Source organism: Biomphalaria glabrata, chromosome 3 (assembly GCF_947242115.1).
Source record: "Biomphalaria glabrata chromosome 3, xgBioGlab47.1, whole genome shotgun sequence".
Classification (NCBI taxonomy): Eukaryota; Metazoa; Mollusca; class Gastropoda; family Planorbidae; genus Biomphalaria; species Biomphalaria glabrata.
In genome coordinates, this window is record NC_074713.1 from 18259885 (window position 1) to 18284552 (window position 24668).

At 36.1% G+C, this 24668-nt stretch overlaps 1 protein-coding gene across 4 annotated transcripts in view; it reads left to right on the plus strand.

Annotated features, from left to right (window-relative positions):
- Positions 1–24668, plus strand: part of LOC106058219 (uncharacterized) — a 69457-nt gene that overhangs the window by 21739 nt on the left and 23050 nt on the right. For 2 of the 4 annotated variants that reach the window (XM_013215590.2, XM_056023833.1), the window contains exons 1-6: positions 1431–1685; positions 7406–7776; positions 16121–16272; positions 19870–19996; positions 21242–21460; positions 23308–23502. In XM_013215590.2, the coding sequence (XP_013071044.2) occupies positions 7512–7776; positions 16121–16272; positions 19870–19996; positions 21242–21460; positions 23308–23502 (958 nt within the window). In that variant the 5' untranslated portion in view covers positions 1431–1685; positions 7406–7511. Of the gene's footprint in view, positions 1–1430; positions 1686–2769; positions 2946–7405; positions 7777–16120; positions 16273–19869; positions 19997–21241; positions 21461–23307; positions 23503–24668 lie in introns of those variants that run through there. The other 2 variants (XM_056023832.1, XM_013215591.2) reach the window with 2 other exon arrangements.

The window sequence follows — 24668 nt, forward strand, 5'->3', positions numbered from 1 at the left end:
TATTCTTAGCATTCTTCAACTCAATCGCGATACCCGCAGAGAGCCAGATTCTTCTTTAAGAGAAGGGTTACTCTTCAAGCAGTTGATCCACCTATTTTCTTCTTGTTTTAGTAAATCGTAAGCCTTGTTGTCAATACTGTTCCCTCCTCGTAGACATTCTTCAAGTTCCCTCGAAGCAAGCGATAACTGAACATGAGTTCTGAGGTTTTATTGTTTGTAACTTTCGGTGTTACCCTCCACCACGAAAGGAACTCATCGCTGGATTGAAGTGCTGACATAGAACATGGTCTTAGTGAGAAGCGAAAGCAGGGAAAGCAAAATGAGGATTTTTTTTTTAAATACGCGATTAACACATCCACTTTCTCAGAACATTTTCATATTGATCAATTAAGAAACAATATGTAACATTTCCTTTAAAAGAAAGTGGGCGTGTAAAAGTGCGTTGCCTTCAGAGATTGCAACAAAATCTGGTCAATTTGATTGTCTACAGCTTACATTTCATATAGGTGATCAACAAAATAGCCAAATAAACATTATAAATACAGTAGGTTTTTTTTTCTTCAGAAATCTGCTATTTGTAATTTTTGTACTGAAGAGCTCAGGAGAGTAGGTATTTAAAACATCTTTCTCTCTCTCTCTCTCTCTCTCTATGTCTCTCTCTCTAGGTCTTTCCCTGATTTCAAAGCTATAGACTTGATCGTAACATTGGTTGTTAGAAATGTTCATCTAAATCGGAAACACTATAAATAGTCAGCTTTTTGGTGTCTCGGGTGTACTGAATAAAAGAAGTGTTTTGATGTCATCTATGGTTTGAAAAGTGTTTTGATGTCATCTATGGTTTGAAAAGTGTTTTGATGTCATCTATGGTTTGAAAAGTGTTTTGATGTCATCTATGGTTTGAAAAGTGTTTTGATGTCATCTATGGTTTGAAAAGTGTTTTGATGTCATCTATGGTTTGAAAAGTGTTTTGATGTCATCTATGGTTTGAAAAGTTCTAGGGTCATTTCTGTGAGCACTGCACAATCCTGATGTCTAACCTCTTCCGTTTTGTTTTAGCTCACTTTATACAATAGTTAGTGGACAACATAGAATCTCAATCCAGTGTCCTTGAACATTCTCAATAAATAAAATGACCACTCGAAAAAAATCTGTGAACATATAGAATCTACTCTGCAGTTATTTCAAAGTCAAAAGCTAGTGTCACTCATAATAAACGAATTCTCTGATAATGAAGGTTTGAAACGGGAATTCCATCAAATAGCACGAGGTCTAGTCTAGGTTTACCTTTTGAGATATACACTTGAACATTGGCAACGAGAGGGAGAGAGAGAGAGAGAGAGAGAGAGCCGGGGGTGGGGAGATTTGGCGAAGAGAGGAGAGAGGGGGGAGAGCGGTAAAAAAAAAAAACAGAACACAGATTTAAATGCGCTTGATATGTTCCGTCTTCATTTCCCATAAGCCTTCATTTTTCTCTGGGAAAAAAAAAAGCCGCCATGCACAGTGTAGGATGAGCAGCCGATAAACAGATTCATTGGATGAACTATAAATGAACTAACAGGATGCTAGATAACATTCGATACGCTACCAGGCTTCCGAATACGTGCACAGTTCAAGTCCCATTGTGTCATTGGAGACGCGAGTGTGAACTAACCCGTGAATACAGACGTTTCACTTTCTTCCTAGAGGTACTTTTTTGCCTTCAGTCTAAGGCACAAATCTTTGGACTAAAATGTGTTCATCTGTGTAGACTTTTAAAGATAGAATTTTTTTTTTACTTTTAATAAAAATTTGTATTTCAAATTTCGCTACCACTTTCCTAGATATGAACTGACATAGATCTAATTTCTACTTTTAAATTAAATAACTCAATACTGATTAAATAACATGTGCATCGAAACTACAGTGCAAAGGAATAAATTTAAATACAATATTGGCCTATATCAAGGCTTAATTTAGAAAATACAATATCCCCATGCATTTTTATTGAAAATCAGTTTCGATTTCTAAGCTTAGAACCACTTGTGTTGCCCCTGTTGATGTTAATGCCAACTAGTGAGGTTAATTCATGAACACTATTTTTTTTTTGTTAACGCCATAACCGTAGCGCCTTTTACAATTAAGTCTTTTATGTATTACTCTTAAAATAAAGTAGAATTCAATACAATATATACAGGACAATACTAAGCTGTAGACAGCGGGTTCAAATGTTTTATATGCGTTATTTATTCTTTGAGGAATAACAGAATAGTTCATCATCATTATTTCTTTTTTGTACTTTCTTTTAAAAAAGTAAAAAGTAGACCTAAGCCTAAGGTGGATGAAGATTAAATCATCAATCGTTTATAAAGAGTATACTAACGAATAAATAACGTTTTTGAAGGAGCTAAAAAGTACGGTGTATCGTTTTGGTCAGGAATTATAAATTAAAGAGTAGCATGTTTAGGAACTTTTATAAGCTACAAGCGCAGTGGTTCCCAAACTTTTTTGTCTCGTAGACCCCTTGCCATGTTTTCTGATTTTTGGTAGACCCCCTGCTTAAATTATATTGCATTTTTGCACATTCATAAAATAATTATTGAAACTAATTTCTAACTGCAGTGAAATGAAGAGTGAAAAAGTAATGTAAAGCTACATCATAAGTTAGAGAGATCTATCTTTTTTTTACAGATAGAATTCATATTTAAACCAATTAAAATAACATATAAAATATGTATTGCGTTTTTTTTGTGCAAGTTCATCATCCGTTTCTCCGGATATTGTTTCATATAGGAATTCGTTGTTCTATGAAGTAGTCCTTCAAACATTTTATATTAATTCATTAATTTGCGTTGTGTACTTTTGTAAAAGTTTTCGCCAAGAGTTTCTCGTGTATGTCTTGATCTTTCACGTGTGGCTCAAATATTCGGCCTGCGGAGCTGTTTTCACTAACAGAAGAAAGGGCAAAGGTGAGTTACCAGTAAGCTTCGGGCAGGAGGGACTCATTAGCCTTGGCTTGCAGCCTACCTAGCCGAAGGAAAATAGAATTCAAACCTCTGCTGCTTTGCAGCTATACACCCAAACATGGGAAAGGTTTCTTGGGTCAGCCCTGGGGAAAAATATGGAGCTGAAGACCATTAGGCAGTTTGCAGCTTTAAAGCTCATCCCACCAATGTGCCCTTGAACTGTAGTGTTACTAAAAGAAATTCGTTTCATAATATCAGATAAAGGTTTGTGTAAAACAGTTTTTAAAACTACTTCAAGGGCTGGTAAAATCAATGTTTTATCTACAGTGTTTTCCATATTTGGCTATAGGTAAAGAGATCTTGTAAAACGCTCACAAACCACCATCTTTTCTATATGATGTTGAAGAAAGATTTTGTGAGTCTATTCTGAACTTTTTTCTCACTTTTCTCTTTTTATCAGGGTGGCATCGTCTCAAATTATCCTCGAGTGTAATTGGTTTCTTATGGTCATAAAAAGGCTCTTATTATAGACAATCGCTTAATGTACAAGGAAATAAATAATCAAAGCTTTAAAATCAAGATTTCTTTTTGTTAAACATTACTTATATGTAGACAAAATTAACTATTTAAATAAGTATTGAAATTAAATACAACTATTTTACTTTTGTATAGTGTGATAAATATTTATAAGTAAGGTACAAATCATTTATAAGTGTTTGAAATAGTTAATTAATGGGGTGTGAACATTAAAGTCATAGATCCCATGGACATCTCATAAAACGCCAATTTACTTTTTCACTTTCGTAGACCCCTTGGAAGACTTCGTAGACCCCTAGGGGTCTATATAGACCACTTTGGGAATCACTGTACTAGCGGACATGGGCGTAGCCAGGATTTTTTTTCGGGGGGGGGGGGGGGGTTTAGGGGGGGGGATTTTTCTCCCCCCCCCCGCCCCCCCCCCCCTCGCGAAAAAAATATTTGTATGTATGTGTGTGTGTGTGTTCATAATCTTTATTACATTCTGACCCTTCATTCTTTTGGAACACGTTTATTGTGCCCTAGAATAGGTTCTTCCTGGAGTTAGTGAAAAAAATGTTGACTCCCCACCATTGCCAGCAAGGGGCTTTGGGGGAGCTCTAGGAGCTCACCCTAGAGCGGGGCGGAGCCCCGCCGCCAAGCACTATTTCTGGCATAGAATGTCAACAAAATGCATATTCTGAGGTATCTACAGTGCATTTTCCTGCTATTAAAAAGTCTTATTTCAAAAATGTATGTGCTGTTTTTACTGACTAAGACCCTGCCGCGCCGTTCGGCGCATTTGCCGTCAAGCTGTTTCCACAAAAATCTGTCACTGGTAATTTCTGAAGCCTCTTCCCACCTGCTCCGAGGACCTCCATGAATGTGTGGCGCCAAGTTGTACTAGGATGTCATCGCAACTCTTATTATGCGTAATTTATTTTGTCGGAGAACATGTCCCGCAAACCTCATGCGACGCTCTGTCACAATTTTACTAAGGGGTCGACTCCCAGTTCGGCATAGGATTTCCTTGACTTATACCCGATCTCAATCACTAACTCCTAAAATCTGTCTTAGCCATCTTTGTTGAGCCACATTTAGTGTTTTTCAATTTCGGCAGATGACTATTCACTGCACTTTATTAATGGAGCCCCGCCACTGGTAGAAATGTAACCTCTCTTGGATACGCTTTAAATTTTATATCGAAAACATGAGTTTTATCGTCAAAATCATCTGTTAGAGGTTTTAAACTAAAAATCTCAGGACTTTGTTGTAGTTTTTTAAATTCAAAACCCCATTTAGCTTCGATCATAGAATTTGGTAACTGTAGTTAGCTTTAGAGTAATATTGAAGAAAGAGGTTTTCCACCTCAAAACGCTCTGAAGGGGGATTTTAAACTCAAAACCATCTGGAGGAAAGAAGTTTAAACTCAAAACCCCCGATTCGCTTGGCTACGCTCAAATAATTTTAGTGTGTAATTTGCTTTTTTTTTATATGAAGAGGTATTTTTTAGCATCAAACCCTTGTGAAGGGGGATATGAACTCAAAACCCCTTTTGGCAACGCTCATAGCATTTTGAGTGCGTAATTTGCTTTTTTTTTTTACATTGATGATGTATTTTTTAACTTCGAACCCCGCTGGCGAGGGGTTTAAACTCAAAACCCATATGGCTACGCTCTTAGATTTTAGAGTGTGTAATTTGCTTTTTTTTTTTTTTATTGAAGATGTATTTTTTAGCTTCAAACTCCACTGGAGGGGAGTTTAAACTTAAAACTGAGTCAAAACCCATTTAGCTACGCTCATAACATTTTGAATGCATAATTTGTTTGTTTTTTTTCATATTGAAGAGGGGGTCTATCGTAAATTTTGGAGGGGGTTTTAAAATCAAAATCTTCCTTAACTGTGCACTTGGAATTTGGGGATTATCGTTTGCATTTTTTGTGTGTTTTGTTTTATAGAAGAGAGGGATTTAACTGCAAAAACCCCTGGTAGGGGGTTTCAAACTCAAAACCCTTGGTAGGGGGTTTTAAACTCAAAACCCCCTGTTAGGGGTTTTAAAGCCCCTTTAGCTGTGCTGGGGCAAGTGATGGTTTAATATGAAAATCTCACCTAAAATTAACAAAATCAAAGCAAAAAAACATGTCACTAAAGTCCGTCTTCCACCCCCACCCCCCCCCGTGGTAGGGGGTTTCAAACTCAAAACCCCCTGTCAGGGGGTTTCAAACTCAAAACCCCATGGTAGGGGTTTTAAACTCAAAACCCCTTTGGGGTAAGTGATGGTTTAGTATTAAAATCTTACCTAAAATAAAGAAAATCAAAGCAAAAAATCAGTCACTAAAGTCCGTCTCCCCCCCCCCCGAGGGGGGGGATTTCATTTCGGGGGGGGTTTGAACCCCAAAAACCCCCCCCTGGCTACGCCCATGCTAGCGGATATTACCCACGGCCTGCGGTTCTTAGTTTGGGTATTAATGATCTTGTGAATTGGATGTAGACCTAAGTCAAACATGGCGAATGTTTCCTTTTCATATTTGTATATTTTTCCACGAAAATGAAAGTAGAGTGTGAAAATGGGTTTACCCGTTCATACGATATATTCATATCTAACATAAAGTACTGTGAAAACCGATTTACCATATTTTTAAAGTAGTTTCGTCTTTTAATAGCGGTATATTTAGTTTTAGTTTTAGGGCCTTCCGGTTCTGGGTGTGACATTAAACATACACTACGGTCTCCGCCATGATCTAAGGAACATTTAAGCCAAGTTTTATTAAGATTGATCAAACGGTTTTGATTTCGATGCGGGACATACATACATACATACATACCATGCGAGTCGACCCCTTAGTAAGGTTGTGACAGAGCGTCGCATCAGGTTTGCGGGACATGTTCTCCGACAAAATGAATTACGCATAATAAGATTTGCAATGACATCCTAGTACAATTTGGCGCCACACTTTCATGGAGGTCCTCAGAGAAGGTAGGAAGAGGCTTCAGACATTGTCACTGACAGATGTTTGTGGAAACAGCTTGCCAGCAAATGCGCCGAGCGGCGTGGGAAGGTCTAATTCAGTAAGAATAGCACATTAGGTTTTTGAAATAAAACTTTTAAATAGCAAAAGAATGCACTGTAGGTACATCAGAATATGCATTTAGTTGGCTTTCAATACCAGAAATAGTGCTTGGCGACGGGGCTCCTCCCCCTCGCTGGGGGAGCTTTCAGCGCTCCCACAGACCCCTTGCTACCAAGGGCGAGGAGTCTACAATTTTTTCACAAACTCCAGGAAGAACCTATTCTAGGGCATAATAAGCGTCTTCCAAAAGAATGAAGGGTCAGAATGTAATAAAGATTAATTAAGTACACATACACATACATATATCCATACAAACATATACATATTTTTTTTCAGGGGGGGGGGGGGGGGAAGGAGGGGGAGAAAAAATCCCCCCAAAACCCCCCCCCCCCCCTCCCCCGAAAAAAAATCCTGGCTACGCCCATGATACATACATACATACATACATACATACGCCTTACTGTGTGCTTTATATATTAGATGGTGTTTCACTTAGTAAGCTACATTTTTTTAAAGTGCGACTAAAGTAATTATTGTGGATATAGTAATGCATTGATTTAACGCTTATTTCACTTCCTCCACATATCACTTTGTCTGTCGGCCGTTGATCTTCACTTATGATATGTCGACCGTCTTTCTCCATTCCACTCTGTCTTTCGCCTTGAATAGAATCTCTTTCAATGACATTCTTTGATGTTGTCTTCCCATCGCTTTCTCTGTCTGCATCTTCTTTTTCCTGATGCTGTTCCCTGCAGGAAGGTCTTTACCTACCCTGATATCCTCGAGATATGGCCGTTCAGTTTAAAGTTATATATCACTAGTCCAAATATTTAAAAATTGGTTATATTTTTTATCGTCTATTTTATCCATTTACAGAGATCATCCGATCAGCACTCGTCCTTCTCTGTCACGTGATCACCAAATGCCAATGCCAGTTGAAAGTAGCAAGCCCATGCCAGGGAGACAAGTCTAGTTCGTACGAATGCAAGACAATTCCTCTCTCAGCACTTTCAACCTCAGCCTCATTTTCATACTCTTCTTATCATTCCTTCCTCCCTCCCACGAACGATGTCCGCAGAGTACAGAGTGCCGAGGGGAGCGCCCTACGCTGCAGAATGGGTGCTGCCCCGTGGAACCGAGTCAGGCCTGTTCTCCGGAACAAGGACTCGATTGCGACACGGGGCTAGGATTTTATTGTGCGGATGAACAGGGGGAAATAATCCTCGATGGAGAAGGAACCTGTCTGGGTAAGTGATCACTTCTTTCAAGATTTTCAAGATCATTTTTAGCAGAATAATCTTCTCTTTGCTGGAATTTTAAATTCCAGTTCTATCAATTAAGCAATAAGATACAGTACCTTTAAAAAAAAGCGATATGGAGAAGTGTGGAGGCGATATAAGGAAACCTCAAGAAAAACTGAAAATTACAAAGGGAGAATCGGACGAGATGTGACAATGTCGAGAGCGTCATATGGATAGACCGCTAATGAAAACTAAATAACAAAAAAAAAAGTTTGTACTACAAGCAAAAGAGCTGAGAAACTTGATTTTAAAGTCTGCACCAACACACACACACACACAGTCATAACCCTTTGAAAATTTATTCACACTTCTTATATTCTGTACACCCGATACACCAAGAATCAAATAGCTATTTAGAGTTATCCGCCATCGAGGAGACTCTCCAATACTAATCACCTTTTATGCACTCCTCATTAAACTCTTCAATATATGTACTGTTTGTGTGTGTGTGTTTTAGTACCTAGCATGGAATAATTATGCAGCTTTTTGGGAAATCCACCAAGATTAATTTTTTTTTAAATGTTATTAACTGAAAGCTTTTTTTTCTCATTTTTCTTTATTACTATATTACTGATGGCAATACCGAATCAATTGGCGGCAGCTACAATCGCAGTGCAATAGTACTAACAGCAGACGATAGAAATAGATGTAACGGAGTTAGGGATCTTTTTTTGTTTTGTTTTGTTACACCATTACCTGACTTTGATCAGGTCGGTACCGCCATCTCACTCAGTCATTACCTGGCCGTGACTAATGCACAACGTGACCAGCAATATACTGTGCACGTGGTCCAACTTCTACACAAGTTACTAAGTGAGACTTGATGGCAGGGGCGTGGACATGTTATCCAGAAAATAAAAGTTTTGTATGGATCTCAGGCCACTTCGCTTTTTTTTATATTTTGGATGAACTATTTTGTTCTTTGTATAAATGTATTGGGAATTTGTTGAAAGGGAAGCAACTTAAATATTCTTTACCTTGTCAGTTTGAGGCGTTTCTTTAAAATCGAAGATGATCACTCTCTAGCTTATACTAGGGTATACTATCGTTAAGGATTCGAACATGGGGCCATGATGACGATAGTCCGAAGCGCTGTCAGGGAGCCAAATTATTTGGGTAATAAGTTTACCTTGTTCTGTTGGTCCTATTTTGAAATGAAGAAAACTAAACACTACAATCATGCCATGAACTCACCAATCAAGTTATATAGGCCTGTATATAAACATACTCTCACAGTACATATAACAGCTGGTGTGACTGAATATTGTAATTAATTTGTAATAATAATAATAATAATTTTATTTATAAAGCGCTGTTAACAAACAAATAGATATAGATATAGAAATCTAGTATAAATGTGTGCGATTGGAAATATTTATCATTAACTTTTTGTTTAGTGAAATTTGTAATTATTAGCACGCCCAATACGCTATCGTCCAACTTAGGTGGTTGGGGGGGGGGGGTATTAGGGAGAATCGGAGAAGGTTTCCTTGCTGCCCTTCAGCTAGGCACTGAAACAGGCAAGTCCTTTTAAAATTAAAAAAATATATATCATTGTCTATTGTTTGTTTCAACTTTACTGGCGACGACCCAATTATCTACACAAGGCTTATCTCCCCTTAAATAGTACTGTCTCTCCATGAAAAAAAAAATTATGGCTAATTGATAAAATAATTTGTCTTTTTTTTTTTAATTAATTCATGCTTTGTTAGGGACAATGAACAATATTAAAGTGCAAAGTTTCAACTTGATCCGAGAATGAGAAAAGGGAGAAATATCGTGTACAAATGTTTTACTAGAGTGAGTTCAAATAAGCTTTGTAAAAAGATCTTAACTCATGCCATAACATGTTTTCAAATCGCGTGTTCAAGCCAAGCATACGATCTGATATCGAATTGTGACTCTCTATTCTATAGATAGATGCTCCTAATTGTTCTTGAGGTATATAAGTGGAAACACATTTCGAAATATTTTTTTAAAATTTGTTTGTTACACACTAAACATAAAAAAAGTAGGATAGATTATATTTGTTTTTTAAAGTGTGTGTGTGTGTGTGTAAATGTGAACATTTTCAATAACTTGCAATGGCAGACAGTAAAAAAATGTGTGTGTGAGAGAGAGAGAGGGAGAGAGATAATGGAAAAGTAATTGCCTGCATGTATTAGAAATTAGTGACAGTATCTCTAGAAAGTATATGTGTGTTGTAGAAGAATCACACTAAATGTACAGAAGCATTATATCATTATAGTAGCCATGTTGTAACAGTATTTTCATACAAATATTTGCACATATTCCGACAACATTCATTTTATTGACATTCTATTAACAATCTTAATTGGAACAAAAGTGTTGATTGCGGAACACAACAGTTCATAGTTTGTTTTCAATTGAATCGGTCTACAAGTCAATCAGGAAGTTGTGGGTAGTTGAAACAGGTCCAGTTCTCTCCCTCTTGTTAGGTCCACTCTTCAGCTGGCGAGTCAACGTAGGAAACCTGACTTTTCGACAAGTGACGGCCACTGTCCGTGTTTATTTAGGGCCAACGAGTGACCCCCCGTCTCTTTTTCCCTTATACCTCTGCCCCAACCAGAATCGCTTTGTCTAAACAGGAATGTGAAGCAAGTCCAGATATGTGGCACAGAGTCACGGCCGCTATTCTAGAAGAAGAGAATGACACTGTCAAATGTATGGGAAAATAGATTACGGCCACCAAGAAAAACAATTACTAGGAAGAAGAGACCGGGAAGTGGCGGGTGTAGGGAGGGGAGATAATATTGACCCACTCCTTTCGAAATGTATATTTTATTCTAATGGCGGTTAATGCCCCTGGAGCAAGTGACGTTTTATTCACACTAGCGTAAAAGGGAAGGGGGGAGAAAAAAAAATCCCCTATTGTTTTAAAATTAAATTTGTCCTCAATGGCCTTAAAGTACTTGTCTCTACGTTCGCATGTTAAAGTAGCCTTCTGTCTTCCAGATGTGTGTGTGTGTGTGTGGCCTGTAGATAGACCAGTGACCATTATTTCTACAACTAACATGGATGAGAGAATGACATTTCTATTAATAGTTCAATTATTAAGCACAAAATTAAACCTCCATGGAAGTAAACAATATCCCTTTCCCTATTTAAATAAACTTATGTTTAAATTATTTGGTCTAAGAGAATATCAGTCAGAATCAACAAAAATCGAATTAAAAGATTATTGTGATCTCGTTTTTGTTTTACAATACCTCTATTCAAGTCTGAACTTCATGGCACTTTCAGGATCCTGGACGCGCATCGCGGATCTCAAAATCGGCTTTAACAATTTTCCTAGAAATTTAACAGTCGATTTATATTGCTGAGAAAAGAATTACTAACTCGTTGGCCACATGTGGAGAACTCCAGTTTGACCCTTATAATTTTTCAAAGAAAAAAAAATAAATGTGAATTTGGCTTCAGTACTAGACAGTGTGACTGAGATCTAGAGCCAACATCGGTTTTGAAAGGTGTATGGCGTCCTTGAACAAGACTATCGCGTCCTTGAACAAGACTATGGCGTCCTTGAACAAGACTATCGTGTTCGGGAGCGGGACCAATCGTTATAGAAGGCCAAAATATTGACCTGCAGCGTCACAACCTGTGGACAGTTTAGACCAACAGGTCTTTGCCACGTCACAGGTCTGTACTGGCTATTGGTCTAAACTGTCCACAGGTTATGGCGTTGCAGGTTAGTGTTGACGCCTTCTATAACGACTGGTCTTGAAGTAAGGCATTGATTGATTCAAGAGTTTTTCTTGTTTTAAATGGAGTTCTCCAGAAAAAGAAAATGTTTCCAAATAAAAGTCTTGCATACGTTTAAAAAAAAAACCAACAAATCCTCCACAAATCAAAGAATTATTTTTTTTAGATTTTGTTCCGAGTAAATTAATAGCGAGAGTCACAACAAATTTAGACATATGCAAAGACAGGCAAGCAGGCAAAAGTTGAATGTGCAAAGCTACTCAACGGTGCGTGATAGATAAAAGTAGGCCAGAAGTGGGCATAGAGAGAGACAGACAGAAAAAGAGAAAGTTAACAAATCAAAGAGATGTTGTTTGTAAGTTAATGTTGGTTGCAAGTAACCTTCCCCCCCCCCCCCATTCTCTCCTTCTTGTTTAACATGTGTTTGTTGAAGTCACTTGAAATCTGTTTACAAAGTAACACACACGAAGCGAAAGACAAATGTTCAAATCTATCCTACACATTTGTGAATTTAAAAATTAAAAAGTGCTTATTGCATAAAATACTCTACAATCCACAATATTAGAGATTTTCATCCATGGCTGAACAAAACTTGAACTAGCCAGTTTTTTGATTGGTGGTATCTGGTGTATTGAGTAAAGAAAGGTGTTAAGTGTTGATACGCTTTGTTTTCTAAAAGGTATAGGATATGTGTATATTTAAAAATGTAAGCATTGCAGCATCAAACTTCGCAAGCTGCCATTCTATTCAGTTGACATATTGGAAGCACTATTGTACGTCCTTGACATTGCCTGGTTTGTTGTAAAACTTCCCAATACTAACTAGAAATAGAATCAAACACAAACGATTTTTTTTTTTACAATTTAGATTTTTAGAATATTTTTAAAAAATTTCTTCTACTTTGGTTCAGCAAGATTTCTATTTTTTTTTATTTTTTTTTATAACTTTTTTCTGATGTTACTCTATAGGTAGGTGATTATTATTATTATGACGTTTTATGATTGTCTTGATGAGTGTAATTAAATTTTTACTCTATAGACGATTGTAATTCTATTTACACTTTTTATTCTATAGATGATCGTTATTCTATTGCATTAATAGAACACTATAGATGATTGTTGCTCTAAGATTTATATTATAAACAAATCTTTTAAAAAAAATATAAATGAAGTTCGTCGTATTCCCACAATTGACGCCACATCTGTGCTCAACGAAACTCACGGATAATTTCGAGCTCCCAGTCAAATATCATTTTCAACAAATGTTTAGAGGTACATACGGAATCAATACCTGGCTTGTTAGAACAGACACACAACACACACAGGCACAAATGGATAATATTCCAAATAAAATCAATTTTCTGGGTCGACTCTGCCGTCATATTCCTCGTTGCGCACTGGGTACCCCGAGGGCTGTCAGTTTTGAGAAACACTGTAAAACGCTGAGAAGGACACTCTTCGATAATATATATAAATATATATATATATATATATATATATATATAATATATATATATATAATATATATATATATATATATATATATATATATATATAATATATATATATATATAATATATATATATATATATATATATATATATATATATATATAATATATATATATATATATATATATATATATATATATATATATATATATATATATATATATATATATATATATACAGTGCTTTTCTGTAAAAAAAAAAAAGGTGCCGCTACTCAGTAATTAGTTGCCGCTACTCAGTGATGGATTGCCTAACCTTTAACTACTAATAAATTAATAATAAACGTTAAAATACAAGAAAAGTAATTATTTTTTCCCCACATTGAAAAAGGTGCCGGTACGCCGTACGGGTGCTTACCGTCAGAAAAAAAGTCTTGTATGTGTGTGTGTGTGTGTATGATAGAAAGCATGCAAACACATACACAAATACAATAAGGATCACGTGACTGACACCCGAGATTGGTAAAATATATTCAGTGTACTTCAGTCCTATTGACAGATCTCCAGAAGCTCCACTGCATGAAGTCCGTGCCATCGTCTGCTTGATACCAAGAGGATACCAGAATGAGGCTCATAAATTATTGCCTTCACAGCCCCAACACTTTTTTTCTATTATTCAAAGAGCAGGGCCGGCCTTGGATAATTGGTGGCTCTAGGCGAAGTGAATTTGGTGGCGTCAAATGGCAGAAAACGAACAAATAAATAGGGAAAGAATCAAATGAAGCAATGTATTCAAAACCTGGGCGTCTATATCTAAATTGGCAAACAACTGAAATTCATTTATCGCAATCTCTTTTCTATAAACACTGTTGAACTAATAAACAGAGAGTCCCAGTGCTCTACTATAAACACAGTTGAACTAATAAACAGAGAGTCCCAGTGCTCTACTATAAACACAGTTGAACTAATAAACAGAGAGTCCCAGTGCTCTACTATAAACACAGTTGAACTAATAAACAGAGAGTCCCAGTGCTCTACTATAAACACAGTTGAACTAATAAACAGAGAGTCCCAGTGCTCTACTATAAACACAGTTGAACTAATAAACAGAGAGTCCCAGTGCTCTACTATAAACACAGTTGAACTAATAAACAGAGAGTCCCAGTGTTCTACTATGTTTAAGACCAGATCCAAGTATTGCAATTTTTTTTTGGTTTAGTCCTGTGCGAGGCCCAATTGAAGTTCTAGGCGGCTGCCTATTTTTCCTATGCCTAATGCCGGCCCTGCTAAGAGTTTCCTCTTTCTCTTCTGAACACAAAGTAGGCCGCAGGGTTGGAAGGGGGGGGGGATTTATAGAACTTTATAGAAAACCACAGTTTATGTTTACTATTGAATTTATGAGTACATACCTTAAGATTAAATCAGAGACAGTTCCAAGTTCCATAAAAAAAACTTTATAAAATTTATTATATCTATCAGGATTTATTTATCAACAGCATTCTTGAGATCTCAAGTGCACTTTAGGGACATTACTTTAGAGACAGTACTTTAGTGACAGTACTTGAGGTACTATAAGGACGTGTATGACAAATACTATTGGAAGTACTATCGTAAAAAATATAATCTTTAGTGTTTGAGATTGTGATGACTGTAGGCCTACTTCTGATTTTTTTTAAAAGTTTCTATTAAATCACTCTGTCTGTCTGGTTGAAGTTTTTGTAAACCTTAATTCTACCACTTGCCATATTTGCATAATTTAGCGCAATTGTTCATTGTCAATGACAGCACGGGAATCAATTTAAAAAAAAAAGCTCAAATGATTGAATCAATTAGTAGTCGAAATTTATTAATTTTTTTTTTTTTTATAGAAAAATATAGCTAAGGGGAGATAAGCCTTATGTAGAGGGAGAATTAGGTCGCGCTTTAGCCTTAAAACCCTCTATTTTTGTTTACAAGTACTTGTATGGCTCAGTGGCTAACATGTTGGCCTTCTATCGTGGTGGCTCGAGACCCCGAGTTCGAATTCAGACTGCGGAGCATCGTGCACCGAGCATTCTATAGAGATGAAAGTTGCACTAAACAAAAACAATTATTAAAAATATTTTCAATCGCACAAATATTTAATTGTTAATCTAAATCTATTAAAAATTAACTACATTGTTGATTCAAATAATTGATGCCATTTCACTCAATATAAGTAATAAGCTTTTTACAAAATAATTAATCACTAACAAAATATTTAACAATTGCTTAATTTTTGATTGATTCAATGAATAATTGTTCAAAGTTTTAACTTGATCCAAAAAAAAAAAGGGAAATGGGAGAAAAAAAATGTTCAAACTTTTTACCATACAGACAGACAGACAGACAGAGTGAGTTGATATAAGCTTTGTAAAAAGAAATTAAAAGTCTTGTCCCACAGACATCGAGTGCATTTGTTTGGTAGCAGTGAATAGATTCTTCACCTTCGTCTTCACTTACCCATTAGTCTGTTGGACCGTTGGGGCACCACACAAGATTTGTCAACAGTCTTTCTCCATTCCTCTCTCAGTGAGGAATGTACATTTTTATTAAAGTTATTCCCCAGTTGTAGTCTCACATTAACTTTTGAAAGAATGTAACTCAAGCTGGAGACATTTAATTCATTAATTACTTCGTAGTTTTCTAAATACGTTGCATCTTGGCGATAAGTTCATCTACTAATTAAAACGTACTTCGAGATACAGTTCTTACTGGACGTATGCATAGAGATATGGGGGTCTGTAGCTTTTCATATAAAACTTTTAAAATAAGAAGACAAAGAGTTAAAATGTTGACATTTCAAAGTTTTTGAAAAGATAAACTTTCAAAGTAAAAAAAAAATAATTTCAGATCAACTATTCATTTTTTTAGGTGAAGTTTCAGTTACTAGGACATTTTTTTTGTCCTAAGTTTTTAGTGGATTTTTTTTTTACTAACTAGAAAACCCAACATCGATTCTAATTACAACGTCAAACTTAACCCCCTCCGATATGATGCTCACACATCGAGTGACTCAAAAACCCAAGTTTCTACTCAATGACTCTAACGTTTGCCATGACCCCCTTCTCCCTCTCACCCCATTTGAACATGTTTGCAGGTCAGTACAACCTCGCAGTGTTGAATGTGAGCACCAGCAGTGTCAATCTGACCTGGGATCATGTGGCTCAGGAACTGGACAATTTTGAGTATGTCGTCATGTACAGGGAGTCGACGTTCTATCACTCAGACAGTGGCTGGAAGAATAAAGACGTAAGTAAACGTAAGAATTAAATACAGACGTGAAAATAAATAAAGGGAAGAGAGTATAAACGTGAATATAAATAAAGGTAAGAGAGTATAAACGTGAATATAAATAAAGGGAAGAGAATATAAACGTGAATATAAATAAAGGTAAGCGAGTATAAACGTGAATATAAATAAAGGGAAGAGAGTATAAACGTGAATATAAATAAAGGGAAGAGAGTATAAACGTGAATATAAATAAAGGCAAGAGAGTATAAACATGTGAATATAAATAAAGGTAAGAGAGTATAAACGTGAATATAAATAAAAGGAAGAGAGTATAAACGTGTGGGTATAAATAAAGGGAAGAAAGTATAAACATGTAAATATAAATAAAGGGAAGAGAGTATAAACGTGTGAATATAAATGAAGGGAAGAGAGTATAAACGTGTGAATATAAATGAAGGGAAGAGAGTATAAACGTGAATATAAATGAAGGGAAGAGAGTATAGACGTGTGATTATAAATGAAGGGAAGAGAGTATAAACGTGTGAGTATAAATGAATGGGAGTGAGCATAAACGTGAGTACCAGCTAATGAGAGGACTAATGACGTGTGTATTCTCTTGAAGTCAGCCTCACAGAATTAATTTCGGAACAAGCTATTTGTCATTGTGTTGGTCGTATAAATCCTAAGTCCATTCTAAATCTAATGGTAAAACGCTTGCCTTCAGAACCGGGGTCCCGGGTTCGAATCCTGGTGAAGTCTTGGATTTTTTATTTCTGGATCTTTATGGCGCTTCTGAGTCCACTAAGGCTCTAATGGGTACCCAACATTAGTTGGGGAAAAAGTAAAGGCGGTTAGCCATTGTGCTGGCCACATGACACCCTCGTTAATCGTGGGCCACTGATACAGAACTTTACATCATCTGCCCCATAGACTACAAGGTATGAAAGTGGAACTTTCACTTTTACCATTTTAAACCGTAGCCAAAAAATTCCTTTATCAAAATTAGAAACCAGTAACGTATTATGCATTACGAATAATTTTTTTTTCTAATCTTGCGTATGCAAGCACTTTCCCAGATATCTTTAGGCCTATCAATTAAAAGGAAATATCTAAGCAGGATATTTTGAGTTACAATTTGGAGTACGCCCCCGTATTATGGAGTGCATATCGGTGTTTCTGATGTGATCATGAGAAAATTGGAATGTATATGTTAGTTCTGTAAGCTGAAGTGGTTCTGATGAAACCACAAGTTCATGTTACTAAATACTGGTGTGAATGTTGAAAAAATGGGAGACTAGCAAGAGAAATGAGACAGAAAAGACGTGTAGCTTTAAGGCAGTTGTATCTTGTAAATCTTGTTCAACTATCATTCATTCGTGATTCTACACCTACTAAACCATGAGATCCCATCTGTGTGGAAGTTGTCCATAATTGTACCTGTGCCAAAGGTTTCCAAACCAAAGGAAATGAATGACTTTAGACTTGTTTCACTTACTTCCATTGTGTCAAAATGTTTAGAAAAATTGGTTAAAATGTTTCTTCTGAATGATCTTTGTAGTAAATTAGATCCTTTACTTTTTTCTTACCAAAAGGGTAAAGGTGTAGACGATGCCATTCTAAATATTCTAAATTGTGTCTACAAACATCTGTAAGATGTAAGATTCTTCTTTATTTATTTCTCATTAGCTTTTAATATCATGCAACTTATTGAAATAATGAAAGCGTTGAAGATTAGTCCATATATAATACTATGGGCTAATGAATTTTTGACCCAGAGACCACAGAGTGTTAGGGTAAATAATGTAATATCAAATTCCCGCATAGTTAACACAGGGGCGCCCCAGGGGGCTGTGACATCGCCATTGTGGTTCATTTTGTACACCAATGATTTTCAATCCGATAGTCCTTTTTGCTCCCTCACAAAATTCGCTGATGATGCGGCTCTTCTTGCCCTGCGGCTCTTCTTGCCCTGCGGCTCTTCTTGCCCTGCGGCTCTTCTTGCCCTGCGGCTCTTCTTGCCCTGCGGCTCTTCTTGCCCTGCTCTCTGAGAGCTCAGACGTAATTGACTATTTCAGAGCAATAGAACACATCGAAAAATACTGTAAAGAAAATTTTTCATCGTTAAATGTAAAAAAAAATCACAAAGAAATGATAATCAATTTTCGTAGGGAAAAGAAGGAAAATGATATTGTTTCTGTAGCTGGAGAGACTATTGAAATAGTGCAAACCTTTAAATACCTTGGCACTATCCTAGACAATAAACTAAATTTTACTGCAAATACTGATTATATCAGCAAAACAGGACAGCAAAGATTACGATTACTAAAAAAACTGTCCTCGTTTAATGTTAGCGAAAAGGCCTTGGCTATGTTTTATCTGCAATATTTTAAATTTTAATATCCCTGCCTGGTATGGCAATCTGAGCATTAAAAATAAAACTAAAATCCATAGAATCCTAAATGCTGATGGTAAGGTCATTGGCAAAAAACAAACCCCATTTGTGCAGCTATTTGAGACAAACAGCCTTAAAAAAAGCAAAAAGATTCTAGAAATAAAAAATCACCCTTTGGGTCAGGATTTTGTGATTTACCATCACAAAAGAGATACAAGACACCGATAGTAAAGACAAACAGACACACTAACTCTTTTGTTCCCCTGACAATGAAATCATTAAATAGAAACAATTTGATTTAAACTTTTCACATGTAGCCTAAATTATGAGTGAGTCTGGTGTGAATGTACACATTTTTTTTTTATAGTTATAATGTTTTGTTTGGAGTAATGCACAAATGGCAATATATATTTCCCTACGGCTAATAAAGATTATTATTATTATTATTAATATTTTTAGTTTGCTTTAACTTTTTATCTCCGTAATTATTTTCCACATTCGGTCAGAATAGTTCTTTTTTCACATTTGCACATTCTACCCTTTTATGTATGATTAAACTTCAATAACATTTTCTATGTAACCAGAAAACATTACTTTTGGTATAGAATTTTAGGAGAATGTATGCTCTTTTTATAAAACACAAAATTAAAGTTTATAAAATCAAAAATTAATTGAATTTAATGGGGCCAATTCAACGATGATATCGTAATTAGGAGAGAAAGAGTTAAAAGCAGCTTGTTTGTTTAAAGTTCATGTTCTTCTTGAAGAATATAATACACATACATCAGTTAAATTGTACTTGCTGTTTGGAGCTTCAGATAAACGAACAATTATTAACATCTCGAATGACACTCGCCAAAACCTCACGTACTGTAAAGACCGCCTCTAAATCTTCATTAAAAAAAAAAGTTCCCCTTTCAGATCTTTTGATCTATAGGGCAGATGACGTAAAGGTCATCTGATTCTGTGGCCTACGGTTTACGAGGGTGCCATGTGGCCAGCACAACGACCAACCGCCTTTACTTTTCCCCAACTAATGTCAGGTACCCATTAGAGCTGGGTGGACTCAGAGGCGCCCAGAGATCCCGAAATTAAAAATCCTAGTCTCCACCAGGATTCGAACCTTGGACCCCGGTTCAGAAGACAAGCGCTTTACCGTTCGGCCACCGCGCTTCCAAATCTTCATTATTTACACAATATCATCATCGATGTTTCTTTCGCAGGTAGGGGAAAGGCCTAAGGCTCTACTAAAAGAACTCAGTCCAGGGACTCTTTATTTTGTTAAGGTGGCGATATGGTCTGGACGTTCGCTAGGCAACTACTCGGAGGTCATCATGGTGGACACCGTTGGTAAGTTAGGCTTCATTTTTTTTTGGTGGTCTTTGTTGGTACAAACTACGGAAGTATTGATGAAAGAAACATTTTTATAAACCATAAATTAATTTGTGTGTTTACTTTTTGACGGCGTAGAATCGAATTTCTAAGCTCTTTTTACAATACCTCTATTCAAGTCAGAACTTCATGGAACCTACAGGAACATGGACGTGTACTGCGGGTCTCAAAACGACTTTAACGATTTTCCTAGAAATGTAACAGTTGATGTATACAGCTGAGAAAAAAAATTACTTGCTCTTTGGCCACGAGGGGAAAACTCTATTTTGACTGTTATGATGTTTTAAAGCAAAATAAATAAATGTAAATTTGACTTGAATACTAGACTTAGATGTAGAGCTAACATTGGTTTTTAAAGGACTAGCACGTTCTTGAAAGGACTATCGCGTTCGGAATTTCCGAATGTAAGGCTTTATTGATTCAAGTGTATAATAAAAATTATTTTCAGAAACATTTAGCACATCGTCTTCTAACTCTAAATTTAAAGGCCTATCATTGGAATCAGTCAATAAGTTAAAAACAAAACATGGCGTAGTCAGCCGTAGTGTACCGATTTTTTGCGATTACTGAATGGATTTAAAGTGGCTTCAAGTTTATTGAAAGATTATCTAAGCTATAGCTATAATTTTACGTAAATCTAACATAGATTACATTTAGATTTTAGATCTAGAAGTAGATCTGGACTAGATCTCAGGAATTCTAAATCAGAAGTCTAGGTCTATGTTAGATATAGAGGTCCATTTAATGAAAACACAAATAAATATTCGCACACGTATGTATTGCCCGCTGCCGCCCGCTGGCCTGTACAACGTGGCAACGAGCTTTATTGGTCTCCACAGCCCACAGGCTTTGACGTCGTAGGTCAGTGGTGATGCCTTCTGTAACGATTAGTCTCGAATAAACACGTTGCATTGATTTATAGTTGAGTTGAATAATTCATTTCACCTCATAATACATATAATAAATACATATTTTAAAATCATAAAATGTTTTATTTATACTACAATAAAAATTTTAAAATAGATTTAAATTGATTCTTATTGCATCCTTTTATATTAAATTTTAAAAAGTAATAATTTCAAAATATCATTTTCAATGTATAGAATACAAATTTTACAGTAAAAGGACTACATTCATGTTCAATACATAGAGAAATACCAAGTAGAGACAATGCTAGAATTCTATTCTGATACGTTTCTCTAGCGGCATCCTATTGCGAACACAAGTCGAAGAAGTACGAAGTGGGTGAACAGTTTGTCCACGAGTGTGAGGACAACTGTACCTGTATGTCAAACGGCCAGTTCCAATGCCATCCTGTCTGTCCCGAAGATTTAGGCCTACCCCAAGCCCCCGAAGAAGGTTGTGAGTACGAAAGATCAGCTGACTGCTGCACATACATCAAAATATGTCATTTTGGAGGCGGTGAGTACCATTTATTTCATTTTGAGAACCATGTGAATAGCAGACAGTTAATTTGGTTGCGATAGGAAAAACATACTTAGGTTACTGTGGCTATGTTCCATGATCGACTTGAAATACTCTTGACCAAGTAAAAGACGCCTTCGTTTGACTCGAGCTGAGTTGTGGTCAATAAACGTCTAAGGGCATCAAGAAAACTCTCCTCCCCCCCCCCATCTCTTCAAAAGAAATTGTATGCACATGGTAGAGGCGTTATAAAAACAACAATAATAATAATGTCCCATAATAAAAGAAAAACAGAAAATGAAAACAGAAAAAAATATAAAAACCTAATCTTAGAGATAAAACAAATATGGAAGTTATTTGACATAAATACATTGAAGGTCTTAAATGTCCCTAAGAAGCTCCATTTCACCGTATTCTATCCGGAAGAGAGTCTTACATGTGCCTATATTGACACTTATTGCCAGTGACTCAGTGCAATAGTACTACTCTAGCACCCATTAGGCATTCTAGTTTCACTATCTGTTTGGCCTAGCTGCTTTCTCTTACAGCCGTTTCCACCCGGGCGCCACTTTGAGGCAGGGTAGCATGCCCGGGCTGCTGCAGATCTGCCACATCACGAAGAAAATTTCTCAGTGCACACTGTTAAAAGGACTACAATGAATTTTGTTACTCTCTAACAAAAGCTTGACACAGGCAGTGCCAGAGAATGAAAAGAAGTTCAATAATAACTGTAATAATAATAATGATAATCTATATATCATTCTCTTCGTCGCTCAAGAGTTTGAACAAGAAGAAGAAGTAAAGGAAAGATCACTCTCTTATCTCTGCGGATAGTCACACCACGAAAAAATAAGAGGGGGAAGGGAGAACAACTATTCACCGGTCATTACGGATGGCTGCCTGGTCGTGCGGTTTGCGCGCTGGACTGTCGTTGGGATTTATCAAACCTGCCCGCTCCCATCCCCCTTCGTTCTTCAATTCTGAAGGAACATGCGAAACATGTAAAACATTTTACGAACAAACATTTTACAAACACTAAATAGCAGCGCCGGGCTTAACCATTGTGACCAAGAAGTCATGGAAAGAGAACAAGTAATCTACTATGTATATTCACCCGTCACTAAATAGCAGGGTTGGACTTGTGGGGCCCTATGCAAAACGGATTTCGCGGGGCCAAGTTTGGGTAGGGAAGCGGATAATAAGTGAAATTTAAGAGTTTTTATTAGAAAATAAATTCGTCTATGCATTTTATTCATTCTTTACTACGTACAGAATTACTTAACGAGCCTTGCGTGTAGCAAAGTCATACAGTATATCATAATAATTCTGTTTCCTGCATAGATCACGCTCAATAGCAAGAATTAGCAAATGTTTCAATCTATCTTTAAGAATTGTTGACCTCAAGTAATTCTTCATTAGTTTGAGGCGCGAGAAGCTTCTTTCACCAGATTACATAATTAAGGCTAATGCATAATGCCGTTTTTATTTAACGCACGTAGGATTGGAGTTTTCCATATTGAATGACACCCCAAAATGACAATTTTTGTCTATATATTTCCGTATATTTTAAGGACTTTTTCGTTTATTTTCCTGGTTATTCGACAGGAGGGCACGGGAAATCTGTTTTAAGTTATAAAATGGTTTAATTTAATAATATATACACCTTGAATTAGCGCGGGTCCTATGAAAGTGCGGGTCCCTTGAAAGCGTGGGTCCCACTCCCTAAGGCCAGCCCTGCAAAATAGCGCGTATGCTACGCCGCCGGTCGACTAGTAATAATAATAATCCACTCGTTACCGCATGCACCTATCATTCAATACATCATTTCTTTTGAAAACATAAAGAGCCCTGCAGTTACAACAACCAGACTCACAACCACTTGGCTGAGTTCATGGATGGTTGTAAGGAGTGTCAGTGCAATTTCGGCAGCGTGGATTGTAAGTATTCCCAGGAGTGCAGCCCCATGGAGGTCACAGTTTCATGCCCGAAACCAAAAGTCCGTGATGTTGGTGAAAATTGCTGCCCTGAATGGGAATGTGGTAAGTTCTCCCATTGATGATTCTAATTGTAAAATAAGACGTTTCTTCGTTTGTTCTTAAAAATTTATGTGTAATTTTTTTTGAGGAATCTATGATCGTCCAAAGTTGTGAAAATGATTATATTCTTTTTTTTTTTTTTAAATAAACACAAACTCTTTTTTTTTTTTTTTTTGCATGGAGCAATCCTATTGGTTGAAATTCTCATAATGAAATACGCTCTCTATGGTCTATACATTGTCATAGAGAAAATAAAATCTCATCATTAAAAACATATATGCTTGAATCTCAGAATACGTGATCTTCTTATCTTATTTATTACAGACGTTACTTAAAAAAAAAGATAATTACGTCTTACGCATTTCATGTGTTAAATCTAGTCATGCATGTTAATCAATGACTTAAACTCTGCCAAGGCGTTGGTTTTCGTGGCTCATTCAGGCAATCCATCCCATTCTCTAACGGCTCTAGTGAAGAAGGAACACTTGTAAGAACTTTGTTCTAGCGTATGGAATAAGAAATGTGCCTCAATCTTTGTATCATTCTGAGAATTTCATTAGGTTTTGTTTTTCTATTTGTAAATTATGTTTCAATGTTTTATCTATTATAGCTACTTTAATTTTTTATTCTTCTGTCCTGGAGTGTCTCTAAGTTTAGTGATTTTACTAATGGTGTTACTCTAATCAAATAGGAATATTCATTTTTTTTAGATTAATCTCACTGCTCTATTTTGTATTTGTTCTAGTTTTTTTTAATGTTTTCTAGAGTTGTCACATTCGATATATTCGGTACTATAACATCTATACCAAGAGTGCACGTTATATATATACACTCACAAAATAAAAAATAAAAAAATAAAAACTATTCAGAAGCACAAAATTGAAAATTAAAAGAATTTTTTAAAATTTTTTAATTAAAAAAAAAACTTATTCTGCACAACGAAATTAAAATCTAATTGGAATTTTCAGTTTAAAACTTTTTTTTCTTCAGTAATCGTGTATTGTCTTCAGTAATCGTGTATTGTCTTCAAAAATCTTATTGAATTCGTTTTGGTTTTGAAAATTTTTGCTTTAACAAAATTTCTTGTCCGTAATTTTTGTTATTACTAGTTCCTATATGAAAGTCACTTGTAGCCTGTAGATGATGTCTTGTTCAGGTGTTACTTAATC